The sequence below is a fragment of the Stylophora pistillata genome, unplaced genomic scaffold, assembly GCF_964205215.1.
Source record: "Stylophora pistillata unplaced genomic scaffold, jaStyPist1.2 SCAFFOLD_93, whole genome shotgun sequence".
Lineage (NCBI taxonomy): Eukaryota > Metazoa > Cnidaria > Anthozoa > Scleractinia > Pocilloporidae > Stylophora > Stylophora pistillata.
Genome location: NW_028290852.1, coordinates 282501 through 300576, shown reverse-complemented (window position 1 = coordinate 300576; position 18076 = coordinate 282501). Strand labels below are relative to the sequence as shown.

Below are 18076 nucleotides of genomic sequence, written 5' to 3'. Positions count from 1 at the left end.
AGCAGATAAACTTTGAGTCACTTAGTGCCACAGTAATTGGGGATACCAGTAAACACGGAGAGTTGTGTGCCATGTCTAAGAGGTAAAAGCATCCAACTGGTTTTCAAAAGGTCACAAAAAATCTCTCTCTTTTGTATACATAACAAATAGAAGTCTATCAAATGCAACAGTAGCTACAAGTACTCACAGGCAAAGGTGTTATCGTATATACCAAAGGTTTAGAAAAATCCTTTGCTATTCTCCTAAAATAACAAAACCACAGGGATTCAATTGAAAATATCCCTGGTCACTAGTCAGTGAAGTCATCTTTAATTAATTTGAGTTGAAACTTCAACTTAAATTAACAAAAAGGATGTAAACTTTGCCATTATCTTTGTAGTCTAGATGAGTCTTCTAAAAACTATTTCCAAATTAATCTTTAGAGGTAAACAATTCCCCTTTGGCATCTTTACTATAGCTAAGATATCTTGCTCTATGGGGACATAAGAAGTTGAAATGAAATTTGTTTATACATTTGCCGTAATTGGAAAAAAAAAAAAAAAAAGAAAAAAATTTGAAAAATAACTGTTTTGCTGGTTTGGACAAGGCAAATTTACCAATTACCAGCAGATTAATTCAATGTTGAATTCACATCAGGGGAATAAAACAAAAGAAATTAACCCTTCATTTTCAGCACAACTTCATGTTCAGCAAACAATTTTTAAGATCTTACTTTATTCTCTTTCCTGTTCTGGTAACAGCTTGATGTCTTAGAGTAACAGACAAGGACAGTTAATATTATCCTCAAAATTCTCTCATCTAAAATTTTGGATTGATGCTCCTTGACTTTCTGATCTAGTGTGGGTCCAAAAGTTTAACAGAGCTTTTACTAAACATTCATAAATCACCTGTATGGTAGGCAAAATTGCCTTGCTAGTGCAACACCATCCACAAACTGCCTCAAAGCTTCCCTCACAGCTCCCTGATGAGCATACAGCTGACCAACTTGTAACAGGGATGAGAGCAAGTCATTTAGGATTGACAAACTAGAAAGGTTTTGGCCAGAACTTTCTGATGTGGCTAGCAAATCTGCACAAACAAAAGGAATAGATGCCAAAATATGTGATTAAAAGTTTAATAATAAAACAGAAGAAAACTCTCCCATGTTTCAGGCCAGTTTGATTGCACTTTTCTCTATATTTTAATCAGGATAATAACACATCCAATTACAAGCACAACTCTATCTCAAAGCCTGAATTAGGATTGCAAGGTATTGCCAACCACATGATTTAGGTATATATTATCAGGGGCTTCATTAATGTTTTCTGCAGGAGGGAAACTGGTTTTCACAGGCGGGCAAAACTCTTTGAACTGAACTTCTTTATAAGATAAACTTTCCTCCAGACCGTCAAATCAGGTGGGCAAAACCGTCCTCACAACCGGTCAATTTGCCCGGTGCCTGGCTCTTAATGAAACCCCTGTATTATCCCAGTCATCAGAACACATTGTCTCTAGTAGAAGCTCATAGAAATCACGGGCACTACTTTGCAAGCAGGGCTCTGCAGAATTGTGTCAAGAATAAAAGGAAACAAAAATTCCTCAATCACCTTACCCAACAAATTTTCCTTTTGCTTGTGTATCTGTTTGCCAGTACAAAACGCATCTAAACCAAAGGTTTCTTCAGCCATTTGTGTTAGTTTATGAAGTGCATCCATAGCCCATTCCAGGAGTCAGTGAACCAAGTAGAGGATCTCAACAATGATAATACTAAAAAAAATAACTGTCACCTGGGAATTACTCATAAACTCATGAATTGATTCACTGATCAAAAATTATCTGGTTGAACAGACTGTTTTGTTGGTACTAAGTCTGCCTAAATTTTCACAGGTCACTTGGCGACGGTTTATGAAAACAATGAAATAAAAAATCAATATTGGGGAGCTGAGATTGGGCGGTGGTGAGGTCACTCGCCTCCCATTAGTTCAATTCTTGGACCTGGTGTCACATGTGGGTTGAGTTTGTTGTTAGTTTTCTTCCTTACTCCAAGGGTCTTTCTAGGGGTCTCCAAAAACAAACACTCCAAATTCCAATTAGACCTAGTATCAGTGGACAAGAAGAGCCATCTTATGGAATATCCACTGCTAAATTCCCATTTCCATTATGAAAAAGTTACTGAATAACTGTGGAGAAGAGTAGATCTAAGTTTTGGAAAGAGGAATTTCTAAAGAAGAAGAGTGAACTTACCAACTATTATCTTAAATTTGTGGATTGTGGGTGGGAGCATTGCATATTCACAGCAAATTGATTTCCATCTGGCTTTCAACAGGTGGGACTTGTAACTCTTGTGTGTGAAGACTTCACTCTGCAGTGCTTCCTTCAGGGAGACCTCCCCTTCCGAATACTAAACATTAATCAATGAAAACCACGACTGACACACACATCACAAACTGAACAATCCCGTGTTTACACGTACTGACTATTATAGACCTGTTTAATTGGTATTTCCTCCTATACCGTATATTGTATAATATACATGAAAAAATTTCTCAGTTCTGATTGGTTAAGATGAACGCAGTTTTCAGTTAATTCAGTGCAGAAGAGAGTTAATTCAGTACAGAAGAGGGTTAATTCAGTGCAAAGAAAGAAACAAACCAGACATTCTGATTGGTCAGAATAATTGGTCAATGTCAATGTCAAGGTCAATGTCACTTGCAGGATTTCAATAAATAATTTTTGCATGTGATGCATGCGCTTTTCTTCCGCGTAGTTATGAGAAGCTACCTCGTATTTTTTCATGTATATTATTAATACATAATCACATGATTTTCTCGTGCAATTTGGAATAAATAATCACTTGTAAATGTTTTCAAAGATCACAAATTGCACTCACCCTATGGGCTCATGCAATTTTGTTAGTCTTTGAGAAAATTTACTCGTGCTTATTTATTCCAAATTGCACTCAAAATCATGTGATTACTATACAAATTGGATTTCCCTGCTGCTCTCAGAGGCTAGCTGGCCCACAGTTTCCTTGCCTAAAGCTATTCCAAGTTCTTCAGCACAAAGAAAAATCACCAACATGGAGCTAGAGTACCACGTATACATGTATGCCTGCATGATGAATGCTTGTTTAACCCTTTGACTCCCATGTCAGAGACCAAGACAGGAATTCTCCTTACAACATCAATACAATGTCAAGCAGACAAGTGAGGAGAATAAAGAAAAAAATCAATTGTAGAGGATTATTTAGTTAATCCAATACCAAATTTTCCAAACTTACATCACGAGAAGTGTTTGGCAGACAGTAAGTAGAGTTAGTTAAAGCAGTGATAGGGTTAATAATGATTTTGATTTTTCATACCTTTCCTGTGACTAGCAAATAGTGACTCTTCGCCAACAAGAACTGAACCCATGAAGTACTGCAGGGCTCAAATCTATCAACCAGGTTACTTGTATGAGACAGAATAATTGAAGCATGTGACAAGTCCAGAATGTCACACAATGAGTGAACAGCATCACTTAGGGCACACAATCCATTATCCAGCATATCTTTGGTACCAACTGACTGGGATATACTGGCAGCCATGCAAAGAGCACTAGCTTTTTTTAAGGGCTGCAAGAAAACAATTCATTCATTGAATGAATAAGGGGGGTAAGATTCTGATGGGAAACTGTTGTAAATTAAAATAGTAAATAGTCTTTATTTCACTGATAAAATACATATCAAGTGTTACATATAAAGTGTAATGGGCTAAAATGTGTATTAATTACTTACAGCTAAGTTATGCTTAAAACCAAGTCTATTAATAAAAGCATTTTTAAAACGCTCAGTATTACAAAGCGGATATAAATTATTGGCTTAACTTGCCTAAGCCTAAGGGTAGCAGAGTTAATCCTGGGAAGGGAGTGGTGCAATGGAAGATGTTCCCACACGCTTAATTTTTTGAAGATACCCATATGTTGTGCTGCATCAGATGGGGCAGATGGGGGGGGGGAGGGGTGGAATTATAAGTACATATAATTTGGTTTCATCAGCTGAGTTGATAATGTACATGCCAATCGGATGCTGAAAACAATTTCTGAAGCTGATGTTTCAAGTATTAACCCTTCACCATTTGCTCTGATAAAGGGCTTAACCTTGGAATATCAGCTTTAGAAATTCTTTGCTGCGGCCAATTAATATTTATTAACCCAGTTGATACAACCAAATTATCTCAATGTGCAGAAACTACATTATTCATTACACCACTGATAACAAAGGCAAGGATCCTCACTGTATAAAATTTACCAGTCGAGATAAAAAAGACCTGACTGGAGAAAATCATTCTTTTCTGTTGAGTGATAGCCTTTTCCTTCAAATACTTAAATCTCTTAAAACTGCTGTCATTTCTTGTACCGAAACATTTTTTTTAACATTTCTATTGCCATGGTCATGTTGTGACAGGACTGCATGAACAGTTAATTGCCTGTGGGAAATCCAAATCGTCACCAATGAAAGTACGTAGCAGGTTTCACCTGTTTTAAAAGCCCAAACATTTCAGCAGTGATAAGCAAGTAATGATATGTCTCTTCAGGATTAATAAGATGGTCCAGGTCAACCTAGAACATAAAAAAAAAATTCAGTGAGAATAACATTCATGCAAGATTAAATGTATTGTATACAGTGGGAGATGCAGTAACCCAATGGTTAGTATGCTGCACTGCGGGTCAAGAGGTCTGGGTTTGAGAACTGGCTGGGTCATTTTGCTGTGTCCACTTGGGCAAAACACAGCTTTCTTTTCTATCACGTGCCTCTCTGTAACCAGGAGTACAGATAAAAAGCCTGCCAAGTGATAAAATGCTGGGGGAAGGGGATAACCTTGCAATGGACTAGCATCCCATCTTGGGGGAGTAGTAATACGCCTAGTTGCTTAGCCCTTTAACTCCCAGAAATGATTTAAACATGTATCTTCTCCCTTTAAAGCCCATACATGATTCAACAGGTAATGAGAATACTTGAACTTATCATGTAGAAGTTGTTCTCTTGATCTAACACCAAATTCTTATAACTTATTTACAAGTAAATGTGTAGCAGCTAGAGGGGAGAATTAGTGATTAGGTCTTGGGATTTAAAGGGTGAATTCAATGGAAACCAGGATAACCTCGGGCTGGGTGGGCACTCTGTTTGAGTGCAGACTTAGCACAGCATTTAAATTTTAGTAATCCATAAATCTTTAATGGCACATCTTTCAAATTGTTTAAGTACCTATCGTAAAACGTCTGAAAGTATCAAAAGCTGATACCTATTTAGTTCTCACAAAGTCACAATTGCAGCTTTTACCGTTTCCCCAAAGATCCTGCTCAAAGAAGAAAATGGATTTCTCTAATAAGGTAGGTTGATTTTTGGTACAATGACCACCATGATGCACGGCCACGTGTCAGTTATAGTTACGCGGAAGATGGTTTTATTTAACCACTCAAAAGTGCACTGACCTGTGGATTATACCTTTGAAAGACCTCTAGAAAGAAAAAAAGCTTTTTTTTACGTTATGATTAAAGTTTAAAACCTTCGTTTTCTCTCTCCAGACGAGCTGATCGTGAACCTGGCAAAGGCGCTCGAGTTTGTAGTTGTCATTTCCGAGGAAGTAAAGAAGAAGGCCCCGAGGTCTTTTCCTGGAATAAAGACAAACTATTTGAATCTCGAAATGCTCCAAAAAGGAAAAAGCAAAGAACTGAAGTCCCAGAGACAACGACTATCGAGCAGATCCTTTCAGAATCTTCGACGAAGAGCAACCAGAACGAGCCTTGCGAGCTCAGTTGCGAGGAGATGCAAATGAAATGCACTACTTTGCAGACTGAAAATATCCTGCTACAAGCAGAGCTAGGGACATTAAAGACCCAAGTATCCGAGTTGAAAGAAAAAGAAAGCTACTTAAAAAGAAACTACAGCTCTTTTAACATGGATTCAAAGGTAATCAACATGGAAACTGGCCTCCCAAACAAAGAAATGTTCCACATTGTTGTCGAATATGCCGAAAGATACCGCAACGATATTGTTTACGTGTGTGGCTGGAAAGTAGACAAGATATCTTTTGAAGATCAAATATTGATAACATTGATGAAGATTAGACATAATTATCATAACTTACATTTAGCTGAACTTTTTAGTTGCAGTACTGCTACAATAGCGAATATTGTGACAACATTTATCCATGTTTTGCACCAAATTCTATATGAAGATCAAATGGAGATAGCTGTTCCATCCAGACAAAAAAACAAAACTTCACTTCCAGGCTCATTTAGCTTATTTGGAGACTGTCGTATGGTAATAGATTGCACCGATATCGAGGTTGCTACACCTAAGCTTATGAGTGACCAAAAATTGACATATTCAACGTACAGGGGTATGAATTCTTTTAAGACAATTGTTGGTGTGGCACCCAACGCGGTTATAACTTATGTAAGTAAACTTTTCCCTGGCTCAGTATCAGATAAAGTAACGGTTCAAAAGTCAGGAATATTAAAGCATTTTGTTGCTGGGGATATTATACTTGCGGATAAAGGGTTTTTGATAAATGATATTGTTCCTAATGGTGTATATGTGAACATTCCCCCATTCTTGAACAATGGAAAATTTACAGAAAGTGAAGTTAAGTTAACAAAGAGCATTGCAAAATGTCGTATACACGTAGAACGTGCTAATGCTAGATTGAAGAACTATAAAATTTTAAATTTTGTGCCACCATACTTGCGATCCCTCTCTGGTAAGATTATACAGCTATGTGGTGCTTTAGTTAATTTACAAAACCCATTAATTAAGGAAACCAATGACACTGTTGACTTTGATTAGTCATTTTAATTGAAATATTGATCATCTTACATCAGTTTACTAAGGCCTGGTATACATTGGCATTGTCTGATCATAGTTAATCAATTAACTGTATTCTGATACAAAGAGTGGACAGGTGTTGTGTGATCTGTGAAAAGCTTGTAACCCTATTTTACTTGCTCATGATACAAGGAATCATGATACACAACTTAATGACAAACTATTTATTTCTGATCAGTATTCCTGCCACCACACCCTTATGCTAGTCCTATTATGAATTCAGATAACCAACTGTATTCAAATACGATTACAATGAATCTATCATTTTCTTGTCTCAAGTAGCTAATGTAAAAACCCCAGCAAATGTTGCTGTTTAAAGAAAAACAATTTTAAGATTAACATGAACATTTTTATTTTATATACACCCTTCAGTTACTGCATATTTGTAGTAAAAGTTGCAATGATTTTACCAAATAAAACAATATTTTAAAAAATATTTCTAAAAGTATGTATTATCAAATCCATTACTTTATAAAAAACTACATTAATTTTACAACGAAGTCTTAAAATTTAAAGACCACCATCAACAAGTGCAGGAATCATGTGAATTGTATAAAATTCTTGAAGTGAAAGAAGATTTGGTTCCCATGTGCAGTCTTTCTGGATTGCCAACACAACAGTTTGCATTGTTGTCCAAACCACAAAGTAACAGATTTGCTTCCCAGTTATAAACAGCTGACCCTGGACTTGATGCCAGTAGTGGTGGGATTGTTTTAAACAATAGCCAGCATCTCTCTTTACTAAACAGAACTTAGGGTCTTTAACAGCCTCCTCAATTGTTGAATTGCGATGTGTGTAAGGGCATTTGACTTCAATGATCGCATTGTCATCAACAAGTCCATCTGGTGATGCACCCAAAACACCAGACTTGTGTAGCCAAAGGCCACAATCCTTTACTACTTTCATTGTTAATTTGGTGAAGGCCTTTATTCCTTCTTTCTCGTTAACGACACCCCATCGAACAGCCTGCACTCGAGAGATGTCGTATTCTCCAAGAACACGCTTGATAAGGGAAGGAGTGACTCTTTTTGCTTCAAGAACTGGACCAAAATTGCTAGCAGTCAAACGTCCTTTTCTCACCACATGCCACTCTCCACATTCACGTTGCTCTTTCGTGATCTCACAGACTAATTTCACTTGCTGCTCACTTACTTTCAATTTTTCCAACAAGAAATTTGTATCAAGTCCGCTTTCAACAAACTCTCTCGATAAAATGATTTCTTCGACTGTGGAGATCGGCAGACGATTCTCTTTGTCAGGTTCGGGGCTCAAAAGCCATAACATTCCTGTGAACTCGCCGTATCTCTTCAGCTTGTTCCGTAGCCATTCTCTGTCCTCATCTGTAGTTTTTCGTTTTAGGACTTTAGTTTCTTTGGGTGGATACAGATCTTCTACCGTTTTAACCACCTCGGATGCCTTTTGTTTCTTCCACTGACATTCGATGTCAGTTCTACTTAAGTTGTGGTAGCCATGAAGGAACAGAGCTACAGCGTGACTACACTTTGAACCGCCACGAGGGCACTCGCATTCTGTGGAACGTATTTCGTTTTCTTGAAGATATATCTGCGAAGGAAAGAGAAAAAGAAATATAAGCTTACTTTTCAAGATTTCCTTTAAACGAAGATTCGAAATCACTTAATTTAAATTAGTTTTGGTTTGGCGATGTTAACGGATAGACATCGAGTAATAGAAATTTTACACTTACTGTGACTTTATACGTCGTACTTTTCATGCTCGCTTGCACTGACCCTCTGATAATTCCATCACAATAGCAAAAAGGTAGAACGTGTCCAGATTGGTAATGGTTTTCGCCACGGTTTAAAGATTTAGGCTCATCTGAGAAGTATTTTGCGAACGATGTTATCGACAACGCCGCCATGTTAAACACATGTGAGTTTGTTTAGATCCAGCAGAAATGCAACCATGGAAACGTGACGTCAGGGCTTCGGTACTCTATTCCCCATGAAAGAAAACTGTTCTTGGAATTTTACAGTTTCACTTGTTTTCAAATAAAGAATTGTCACTGCCAGTGAAAAAATATTAATGTTTTGGAAATTAAAGTAAAAAAATATATTACATAGCCCTAAAATGCTTTTTCCAGGAAACATTTACCTTTCCACTGGTGTCTTGTTGCAGTGATTTGGTCCTTAGTGACGTCCACATTTCCAAAGCTGCACAAAGTGATTCCATAAATGGTTGCTCCAGGCAGATATCTTCTATCTGAAAAGTTACACCAACATTTCATTTGACAGTCTGATATTTTGAGGGAATGAGGTGCTTTTGGGGATGCACCAGAGGTGCAATCTCAGGGCCCCTTTCCCTTCTGCATGGTCCTCCATGTACACCTACAGGTAAAGTATGTTGTTGTTGTAGAAAAACTGACTACAAAATTCATGTCTATTGTAAAACAGGCACATGACATTTCATCAAAGACAACAATCTGTTCCTGAAAATGTGTTGAACAAGGAACAATATAAAATCTGTATAAGTAATGTTCACTCTAGACTTCAAATTAACTGAAATCAACTTCTTGCCCCAGTGCGTCTCTTTGTTGGAGGCACACTCAGTGGCCTAACAGATAGCCTGCAGCCAGCACGACCTCAAGAAATCCAAATTTGAGACCTGGGTGGGTCATCAAATTGTCAGATCAGATCTTAATCAAAAAAGTTTCCAGTACTTTCCTCTTCTCCTTCATAACTGTCAGAAAGCTCTGGCCTTGCTGAAGTTGCTCTCTCATTTACTGCATCTTTGTGCTCAAGCAAAGCCTGCCATAAATATGCAGCACCAAGTCTATCCAGCAAACGTGAATGCATGTTTTTCTCCTCATCCTGACTATCTGTTGAGTCCAATAACTGCTCTAGAGTCTCCCCAGCTTCTTGACAGTACTGCGGTGCAGATCTAAAGAAACTCAGCTACTATTAGTGTCGAGCCCTGCAGTGTCTGCTCATCGCAGGTCTAGGTTTCTTTTGATGCAGATTTGATGTACTTGAAAGGGATCAATTTTTTTTGTCCCTGCCCATCAAGGTGTCTGCTGAGTAAAGATTCATTTTAATAAAAGTAACAGACAGTTTGAATGACCAACTTTGTCCTTTCAATAAGAAGATGATAAAAATTCTTCACAATTAATAGGAGACTTGGTCAATCCATGGTTACCATGCTGAACTCCAATTTAAGAGGACTGTTTTGGAGTCCTAACCAAGACCACTGTGTTTTGTTCTCAGGCAACCCACTCTAGTTTCAGACTGACCCTTTCCAACCATGAGTATGGATTGGTAATAGCAACTTAAATGCTGTGGATTTACAAGCAAGGGCTCGAAATTAATGGTAACCCATTAACCAATGGTTAGTAATTTTCAACGTTTGGTTACTAAAAATTTGTCCAACTAACCCGACATGGTGAGTAAAATTTTCTAACATATTTAAACATCAGTAGACCTCAGGCCAAAGAGCACGTAGGCCCGACTCTCAGAGGAATACTTAGAATACTCAAGTTGTTAAGTCAACTTTAACTCTTTTTAGAGAATGCTGTAGATGTACTGTTCTTGACTAATCATGGTAAACAAGAGGGAAATAAAATAGGTGGATAATTGTCTACGTTTTTGAGGTCAGTATGCAATTTCAGCTACTCTTTAATTTGTCCTAGTTGTTATTATCAAAATGTTCAATATTTGAGATATCGTAACTTGTGAGCTTGGATACCAAACTTTATTATTTGGTTAGTAAAAAAGATGTCTACTAACCCAAAGGGTTAGTGATCCAAAAATTAAATTGGAGCCCTGCCTGCCATTGACTAACATCCTGTCCAACAGCACTAGGCCTTTCAGGCTGGTAGCTAAGAAGTTAGGCTACTGGCTGAAATTTCAAGTGAGGTGGCTCAAAGGCGGTGAACAATTGTAAGTATACAATGAAATATATGAAGTTCATATATTTTGAACTGCGGTATTAGATACGCATGATGCACAATCCTCACAGTAGATAGCGCTATTGCTTAAATAGCGCTATCTACTGCGAGGATCGTGCATCATACGTATCTCATACCGCAGTTCAAAATATATGAACTACAGCAATTTGCCCTACTGCTGTGTCATAGCTGAAAAAGTTTGGAACAATTCAATGAAACATTTTGGCAGGTACAGTTGTACTTCACTTATGAAAGGGGAAACCATAAGAAGAAGTCAGAATGTAAAAGAAAGTATTTTGTTACCTTTTGGTCTTGTAACAAGCAAGCTCTTCCTGCAAAACAAAACAGAGCTGGCTTCCTTCTACATCTTTTGCATCTTCTTGCTCTGCAAATGCACTGCATAGGGTTCTGAGAAGAAAAAAGAACCAAGAAATTTCTTCAGACAGTTTCCAATTAACTCAATCTTACTTTAATTATGTAATTCTTCAACACCATAATGATTATATCATTTTGTCTTTTTTTATCACTATGCCTTATCTCTCCAGAGTCAACCTTAAAAATATTAGAATTCCCCCCATTTTTTTCTTCCCTCTTTAAATTAATTTTATCTGATCCTTTTGAAGCCTTGAACGAGCCAAAAACTAGGATTTTGGTGTATTGAGGTGAGGAATCTGCCACATTTCAACGGTTATGTTATGATAGTGCTTGAATAATTTTTATTCACTTGCTGCAATGCATAAAAAACTCACTCCTCCCTTTTCTGATGCATCGCAACTTGTGAATAGAAATCGTTTGAGGGCACTTCCCATGGAATAATCTTTATATTTGCTGCATGTATGTATGTTCTGTTTGATTATGAAAACAACATGCATGTATTTGATCAAGTTTAAACAAATTAAAACCAATTTTCTGGAGTTCTTGTAACCTTTTTTTTACACATTATAATCTGACATCTGCTTAAAACTCATAAGCTTTAAGTTAATCGACATCAAAATACTAATATTTATTTTGAACTCTATTGCAAACCTGCATCTCTCAGACTGTTTTTCTCCCTCCTGTAGATCCTTCACCAGCTCATGTTTCACTGAGACCCATTGTCTGACTGGCTGTTTTAGGGTGTGGGCATCAGAGGCTGTTTTCAGTGCTACCAGGACCACAGTTGAAGCAGTCTTTAGTGCATCCCTGATTCTTCCGGCTCTTCTTTGACAGTCAACTAGCAAGGCATACTTTGTGAGTAGCTTCACCTGAAAAGTATTTTTCAAACATTGCCAAATAAACATTTTCAAAACTCACCATGTCACTGTTAGCCAAAATTAGATTTGTGATCAGCAACTTATTCTACATTCACCCTTTAACTCCCATGAGTGACCAAGACAGAATTTCTCCTTACTGTATCAACACTATATCAAACAGACAAGTAATGAGAATAAAGACAAATACCAATTGATAAAGAGATTATAAGTTAAGCTAATACCAAATTCTCCAAACTTAGATCATAGAAATTGTGAAGCAGACACTAAGGAGAATTATGAATGAAATCTTGGGAGTGAAAGAGTAATAAGTTTTCCCCTCTTCCCCACCCTTGTTCCTATTTGGTTCATCGCAAACCTGTTTCATGTTTGTAGCCATAGCAAATTGACCTCATGAGCTAGAAGGCCTATCTTGTCACAGCTTATTTCAGTTTCAGAATCATGAACTGATTAGGAGTGTTGGTGATTCCCCCTAGAAAGAATACCAGTTCATGAAAAGGTTACTCCCCTCTAGCGCTCCACACTAATGGTAGCCAACTAGCCACAGACTAGTGGAAATTCAGTTTTGGCTAGTGGTTTCTGATTTCCAACAGCCAGTTTGGCTAGTAAACAAACTAAAATTGCTGTAACATCTAAGATGTCACTGGCCACTTGGCTAGTAAGTTGAAAAGTTCAGCACAAAACTTTTTGTCAAAGTTTCCCTTAAAGTCTTCCAAAACCCCTTTATACTCCTGTGCTGGGTTGTTCTTTACTTCTACATGTGTTTAGCTACCAGTAATTAAGAAATTTGTCGAATTCTGGCAGTTGTTGACTGTATGAAAGGACCTTGTTCTAGCTTAGAACACCTGCTTCCCATAAGACAGTCTTGAAACAATACTTGAATGTAACATTTTCAGCAAGGAAAACTCTCATGTATAGGGTCAAACCATAGTTCAACTGAACTATTAATTATTTCAATAAACTTTAAATTATAGTACCTTCATCAATTGAACAGACTTTACCTCTTCAGCTTGGACAATGATTTTCTCTTCTGTTTCAGCTCCAAAGCTACAGATTCTTAACTCATCACAGGCAAGAGCCAGCAATGGCACTCCGTCAGTAAAACAGTCGCTTTGATAGGACACACAGCCTACATTGTAAACAGTACTACCCAGCCATCACAGCTCATTAAGAGATAAAGGAATATCAGGGTCTTCAAGAGCATCCTGAATAACCTTGCTTGCTTGCTGTGCAACTGTAACACATTCTCTCAGAATGTGAATTCTGTGAAGAAAACAAAACTGTGAATCAAAAACTGCACTTTGAATGACAACATACAGTTGTACTTCACCCATCACCTCTCACAAACTGACTAGTAACAAACAGTAGAATACTTTCCTTCCACAAGATAAGGAGTTCTATTTGACAATGGAGACCATCCATTTATTCGAAGAGAGAGTGAAGAGAGCCCCTTCTCCATTTTTCCACCATCATAGTTTTTCCAGGACTTGACCACTTGAATGAACTTGAGCAAGTCATTAGCATGACAAAAAGCCTGGTCAAACTGACCCTTAGATATGAGCTGAACAATAATCAAATAAATTGTCTTGCCAAGTTGGTCCAGTGAAGGAATAAACTTGAGATATTTACCATTCTGAATAGATAATGTGTCGCTGAGCAACATACTCACTAAACAAAAATCCATAGAATTGTATATTAGTCAGTAATCATTTTAATTTTCACATTACTTCTAATGAAGGATAAGTATGAACTCTTACAAACAAAATTAACATTTTTCAACCATTTTAAGGAAGTTGTTCATTAGTATTTTACTACTACTAAAGTCAGTATTGTTGGTTCACCAAAATGATCAGGGGTTTTCTAAGAAGGTATACAGGTGTATTGTTTCCCACTATCACACAACTAGAAACTATATTTCGTGTAGGAGACAAAAGTCATTTTGAGATTGATTATCAAAGATAAGAAATAAAAAAAATTCTGAGGTTTCTTCAAGTCTCTTTTTTATATTCAGATGCTTGGAGAGGAAGGGACAAAAAAAGTCATAAACATTCAGGGTTCTCCTTAAGTACTGGCCACCATTTTAGAACATAAAAAAAACTACCTTGATTTTGAGTTGTGAAAAAACAACAAATTTCCTGAACAAACAACTTCCTTGAAGGCCATTTTCGCATAAACATCCACAAAAATATTTAAGGTTAAATTACATTTTCATGCTGGTTGAGCACCCATTCAATCTCTACCTAGCTCATGTTTACCTAGCCAACCAACTATCATATCACTTTGCATATACTTCCAAACAAATGCATGAGATAGAATTTTAGAGCCCATACATTTTAAATAGATTAAGTACAAACCAACTCAATTGGGGGTAACTGGGTCTTTATTGCCTAAGACCATATGCGATGCTCCCCATGACAGGGAGGTAAATAGAAGAAAAGAAAGAAAAAAAATTTTTTGCAGATTTTTACAGAGAGAGGAAAACAGGAAGACCTGGAGAAAATACTCTTGGAGTGAGGACAAGAACCAAAAACTGAGTCAACCCACATCTCATGCCAAGTCCAGGAATTGAACGTGCATCACAACATGGAGGGGGGGGTGAGTCCTCTCACCCCTGTGCCATCCCCTCTCCCAGAAACAATACTTTGTGGGCAGCATGCCCCAAGATCCCAGAATGCATGCAACTAACCATATACTGGCTAATAGCCAATCCTTTTTGAAAACTCTGTACACTTATTTTGCAGCTCTCACTTACCTAAATTTGAGGAGTTTGTGATTTCATCAAGGTGCTTCCCTTTTGCTTTGACTTTTTTCAAAGTCTCAATAGCCCATCTCAGAAACTTGGTTGAAAACAATGTGTATTTTGACACAGATTCTTCTGCAACTTTGCAACCCAACTTGCTGCCATTTTTGGCATTCAAGGGTGATCGTAGCGGAGAAAGATAGTCTAAAAGAAAATTAGAGAATTGCTTCATAAACATAATCATGCCATCTTTCAAAATGTTGTTTCATGTACTCACAAAAATATTAAACAGATTTCGCCTTTTTTAACCCTTTGACTTGGGGGTGACTAGCATCTCATTTCTCCTTACAATGTCACCCCCAAAACACACATAATTTGAGAACATGAGAATAACGGAATTGATCACCAACGGAAATGATCACCGATGAAAGAAGCTCTTAATTGTTGAATTAATTCTACTTATTGTCAGTATCTTTGGAAATGTGTAAAGTTCAGTATGCAAAACAAGTGTATTACATGGGTAAAACATTCTCCCGTCGATGAAGGCAAACGAATACCCTTTCCATCGATCGTGCGCAATTATTTTTCAGAAGAATGGTATTCCACATTTACTAAAATTCAATCGATGGAAAGTCAACATCGTTTCCCTGTAGCTTGATGATAATCATAAAACTGCACAAAACTTTAAAAGCTATCATAAGCTTGCTTTAAGGAAACATAATTGCAAAACTGGTGTCTTCAAACAAATCGTTTGTTTCACCATTCAGAACAACAACAACAACAACAACCTTTATTTATGTGTCAAATCTAAAATAGCAGTTATACAACCACTAACTGGGGACACTAAATACTACCTAAAAATTTAAGAAATTTAAAAATAAAACAATATATATGTACAATTTAAAATCTAACCTAAGTCTTACATAAAAGGCAGTTTTCACATTTACTATCAGTCAATTTAGAAACAAGGTCTATTCTACGTATGTTACATTTAAAAGATGATATGGATGTCAGTTCTCTTACATTTCTTGGTACAATTGCCCATATTTTGGGTCCCATATATCTAAGCGAATGTTTTCCAAAAGTGACAGTATTAAATCTAGGTATACCAAAATCATTATTACGCAGTGTGTACCTAAGTTGTGGAATTTGAAAAAGGCTACATATGTAATTAGGAGATAAATTGTTCTTTACCTTATACATAAGAATGGCTATATCCTGTAGTCTTCTGTTCTGCAGTGTACTTAGGTTAGCCATGTCTAATAATTTATCATAACTACTCCCCTTATCACAGTAAACTGCCCTAAGTGCCCTTTCTTGAATACGTTCCAATTTTCTAGTATCACTCGCCCTACAAAAATGCCAGACAAGATGGCTGTATGTTAAATACGGAAGAATGGCTGCCTTAAACAACTTCAGCTTGGTGTCTGTTGGTATCATATTCCTGAGCCTCATCAGGACTCCAACACGCTGGCTACTCCTCTTACAAATGTTAGCAATGTGTTCATCAAATCGAAGCCTATTGTCTATATATACCCCAAGAAGTTTTAAACACTTGGTAGATTTAACTTCATTGTCATCAATTATAATACTATCCATATCATTATTTTTATTCCCAAGTGTCATTGTCTGATACTTGTCATAGTTCCCTTTTAAGAAATTCGATCTATACCATCTGGAGGCTAATTCGGCACTTGCTATTAACTTATCATGCACCTCAGTAACATTACTGCCTGCAGCATGGAACTGGTGGTCGTCTGCATACATATTGATATTAGAATTAGAATTTACACTGTATGTCAGATCATTTTGGAACATGTTCCATATCAATGAAGCGCCTTCAGAATTCTTTCCCCCTCCATGTATCCAAGAGGTCCGTTCCATCACAGGTTTTTCATCGTAATGGCTCTTGAAGGAGGTCCTCACGGAAACTTTAGTCGTGAGTTCCCGCTAGTATTGGTGAAACACCACTAATCAAATCAAAAATGGCGCCTTCTTTTTCACCGGTTAGGAGTCCATGTATGACCCCGTAAAATGTCCTGAGCTCGGTATATATTTTCAATGTATTCCAATGTATTCCAATGTATTCCAATGTATTCCAATGTATTCCCATACATGGACTACTAACCCAAAACTGGCTGTTCGGAATCAAAATTATCTTCGTTTGTCAGTCAACTCTTCCACACATCCGGTGAGAAAGAGTAACATACATTCACTTCCATAGCGTAGTAGATGTAAAAAAAAAAAAAAAAAACTGTCCGAAAAGTATGCAACAGGCGGACTTATCTGGGCGGTAAAACTTCCACCGGCTGCCGCAGGGTTATCATTTGTGTGATATCATTAATTTTTTTGTTTACAGCACCTTTATTGACCAATATCACTGTATGATTTTGGTGGTTTTTCTTTGTAGAATGTCGATACCATTGTTCCCCTGTTTATGCGTAACAGTGGGAAAGAGCAAAATGTTCAGTTCCTATTGAAACTAAAACTGTGTGTGTAGATGTATAACGCAAGTGAACACTTTATTGATTTATGAAGAACTCGCTGCAACAAATATTTGAGAAGGTGACCTCTTGCGCTCAATCAATCAATCAATAATCTTTATTTATACACGATAAGTATTAAAAACGACACTTCGCTTGTGGGGTCGTGTCTAAATAATTAAGTAAGATAACTAATGAATTAGAGAATAAATAGGATATACCCAGCTAAAATCATATCGCTACTTACTACTTGCAAGTCGAAAACGATAAAAGCTTAAGCTTTTATGCACATCAAACTTTTATGAGAACAAAGTGAGGTGCATTTTGATTGTATTTGTGCTTACACACTGGAGTCTAGAGGAAAGCCACAGGTATCAGATTAACCTTGGTAGTGGATAGAACGAGGACGTGTCTGTCAGGGTAAGATCGTTTCTAACTAAAAAATTACCATATGAATCTTCTCTTCTTGCTTTAATGGAACAAAGGGCTGTTGTAAGAAAATTCTCCCTGATTCAACTCTGCTATTAGTATGGAACAAGATCACTCAACAAATGGACAATCAAGTAGCAATTAAGCTTATTTGTCCATGCCATGGAAAAAAAAAACCTGAATTTATGTAATGTAACTGTAGAGTTCACTAAAACAACCTTGAAACAGGAATCAGAAATTAATTATTCAACAAACTTCTTCAGCAGCAGATCTGTAAAAAAGTTTTTATCACTGACACACAATTTATCTTCTTAATTCATTTAGGAAGGTTTTGAAGGAGATATTTGTGGGGGAGCTACAGCCAGATGAAACAGTAGATGCCATGAGAGAAGCTAGATTGTTATCCAATGTAGGTTTAAAAATTTA

At 37.0% G+C, this 18076-nt stretch overlaps 5 protein-coding genes and 1 long non-coding RNA gene across 8 annotated transcripts in view; 3 read left to right on the top strand and 3 right to left on the bottom strand.

The window, feature by feature from the left end:
- Nucleotides 1-2: 2 nt before the first annotated feature.
- On the bottom strand, nt 3-11809 carry LOC148715767 (uncharacterized). 2 transcript variants are annotated; one of them, XM_088746549.1, is made up of 11 exons: nt 11775-11809; nt 11052-11156; nt 9525-9875; nt 8960-9067; nt 4495-4578; nt 3341-3592; nt 2224-2380; nt 1592-1642; nt 888-1068; nt 713-748; nt 3-75 (listed from the first exon to the last, which is right to left on the bottom strand). In XM_088746549.1, the coding sequence occupies exons 3-11, from the start codon at nt 9582-9584 to the stop codon at nt 18-20; spliced, it is 987 nt and encodes a 328-aa protein (XP_088602675.1). In that variant the 5' UTR covers nt 9585-9875; nt 11052-11156; nt 11775-11809; the 3' UTR covers nt 3-17. The 2 variants fall into 2 exon arrangements, with proteins under 2 accessions (XP_088602675.1, XP_088602676.1); XM_088746550.1 differs by having other exon boundaries at nt 9525-9878; nt 11775-11796.
- LOC148715769 (uncharacterized) lies at nt 5283-7205 on the top strand. The gene is made up of 2 exons (XM_088746548.1): nt 5283-5349; nt 5545-7205. The coding sequence occupies exon 2, from the start codon at nt 5786-5788 to the stop codon at nt 6806-6808; it is 1023 nt and encodes a 340-aa protein (XP_088602674.1). The 5' UTR covers nt 5283-5349; nt 5545-5785; the 3' UTR covers nt 6809-7205.
- On the bottom strand, nt 6800-8807 carry LOC148715768 (uncharacterized). The gene is made up of 2 exons (XM_088746547.1): nt 8553-8807; nt 6800-8410 (listed from the first exon to the last, which is right to left on the bottom strand). Exons 1-2 carry the CDS (start codon nt 8724-8726, stop codon nt 7358-7360), a joined length of 1227 nt encoding a protein of 408 aa, XP_088602673.1. The 5' UTR covers nt 8727-8807; the 3' UTR covers nt 6800-7357.
- On the top strand, nt 10584-12002 carry LOC148715766 (uncharacterized). Its single transcript, XR_015995870.1, has 3 exons — nt 10584-10740; nt 11372-11410; nt 11810-12002. It is a non-coding gene; the product is annotated as an uncharacterized LOC148715766 (long non-coding RNA).
- Nucleotides 12003-12331: 329 nt separating this feature from the next.
- Nucleotides 12332-15456, bottom strand: LOC148715765 (uncharacterized). Of its 2 annotated transcripts, XR_015995868.1 has the most exons (3): nt 14751-15456; nt 13000-13261; nt 12332-12470 (listed from the first exon to the last, which is right to left on the bottom strand). XR_015995868.1 is itself a non-coding variant. In XM_088746559.1 (2 exons), exons 1-2 carry the CDS (start codon nt 14980-14982, stop codon nt 13350-13352), a joined length of 549 nt encoding a protein of 182 aa, XP_088602685.1. In that variant the 5' UTR covers nt 14983-15433; the 3' UTR covers nt 13339-13349. The 2 variants fall into 2 exon arrangements, 1 of the variants encoding a protein (XP_088602685.1); XM_088746559.1 differs by lacking the exons at nt 12332-12470; nt 13000-13261 and adding an exon at nt 13339-13666 and having other exon boundaries at nt 14751-15433.
- Nucleotides 15457-16861: 1405 nt separating this feature from the next.
- Nucleotides 16862-18076, top strand: part of LOC148715764 (serine/threonine-protein kinase Nek11-like) — a 3207-nt gene continuing 1992 nt past the window's right edge. Inside the window, exons 1-3 of the mRNA XM_088746544.1 lie at nt 16862-16929; nt 17580-17641; nt 17975-18059. Of these exons, the coding sequence (XP_088602670.1) occupies nt 18033-18059 (27 nt within the window). The 5' untranslated portion in view covers nt 16862-16929; nt 17580-17641; nt 17975-18032. The remainder of the gene's footprint in view (nt 16930-17579; nt 17642-17974; nt 18060-18076) is intronic.

Coding starts and splice junctions, on each gene's coding strand:
- LOC148715769 (XM_088746548.1), top strand. CDS start 5,786: ATGCAAATGAAATGCACTACTTTGCAGACTGAAAATATCCTGCTACAA.
- LOC148715768 (XM_088746547.1), bottom strand. CDS start 8,726: ATGGCGGCGTTGTCGATAACATCGTTCGCAAAATACTTCTCAGATGAG. Junction 8,411..8,552: donor GTACGACGTATAAAGTCACA/GTAAGTGTAAAA, acceptor TTTCCTTCGCAG/ATATATCTTCAAGAAAACGA.
- LOC148715767 (XM_088746549.1), bottom strand. CDS start 9,584: ATGAGAGAGCAACTTCAGCAAGGCCAGAGCTTTCTGACAGTTATGAAG. Junction 9,068..9,524: donor TTATGAAGGAGAAGAGGAAA/GTACTGGAAACT, acceptor GTAACTTTTCAG/ATAGAAGATATCTGCCTGGA. Junction 1,643..2,223: donor CAAATTTAAGATAATAGTTG/GTAAGTTCACTC, acceptor CCTTTGGTTTAG/ATGCGTTTTGTACTGGCAAA.
- LOC148715765 (XM_088746559.1), bottom strand. CDS start 14,982: ATGATTATGTTTATGAAGCAATTCTCTAATTTTCTTTTAGACTATCTT. Junction 13,667..14,750: donor CACAAACTCCTCAAATTTAG/GTAAGTGAGAGC, acceptor ATTTTTGTTTAG/TGAGTATGTTGCTCAGCGAC.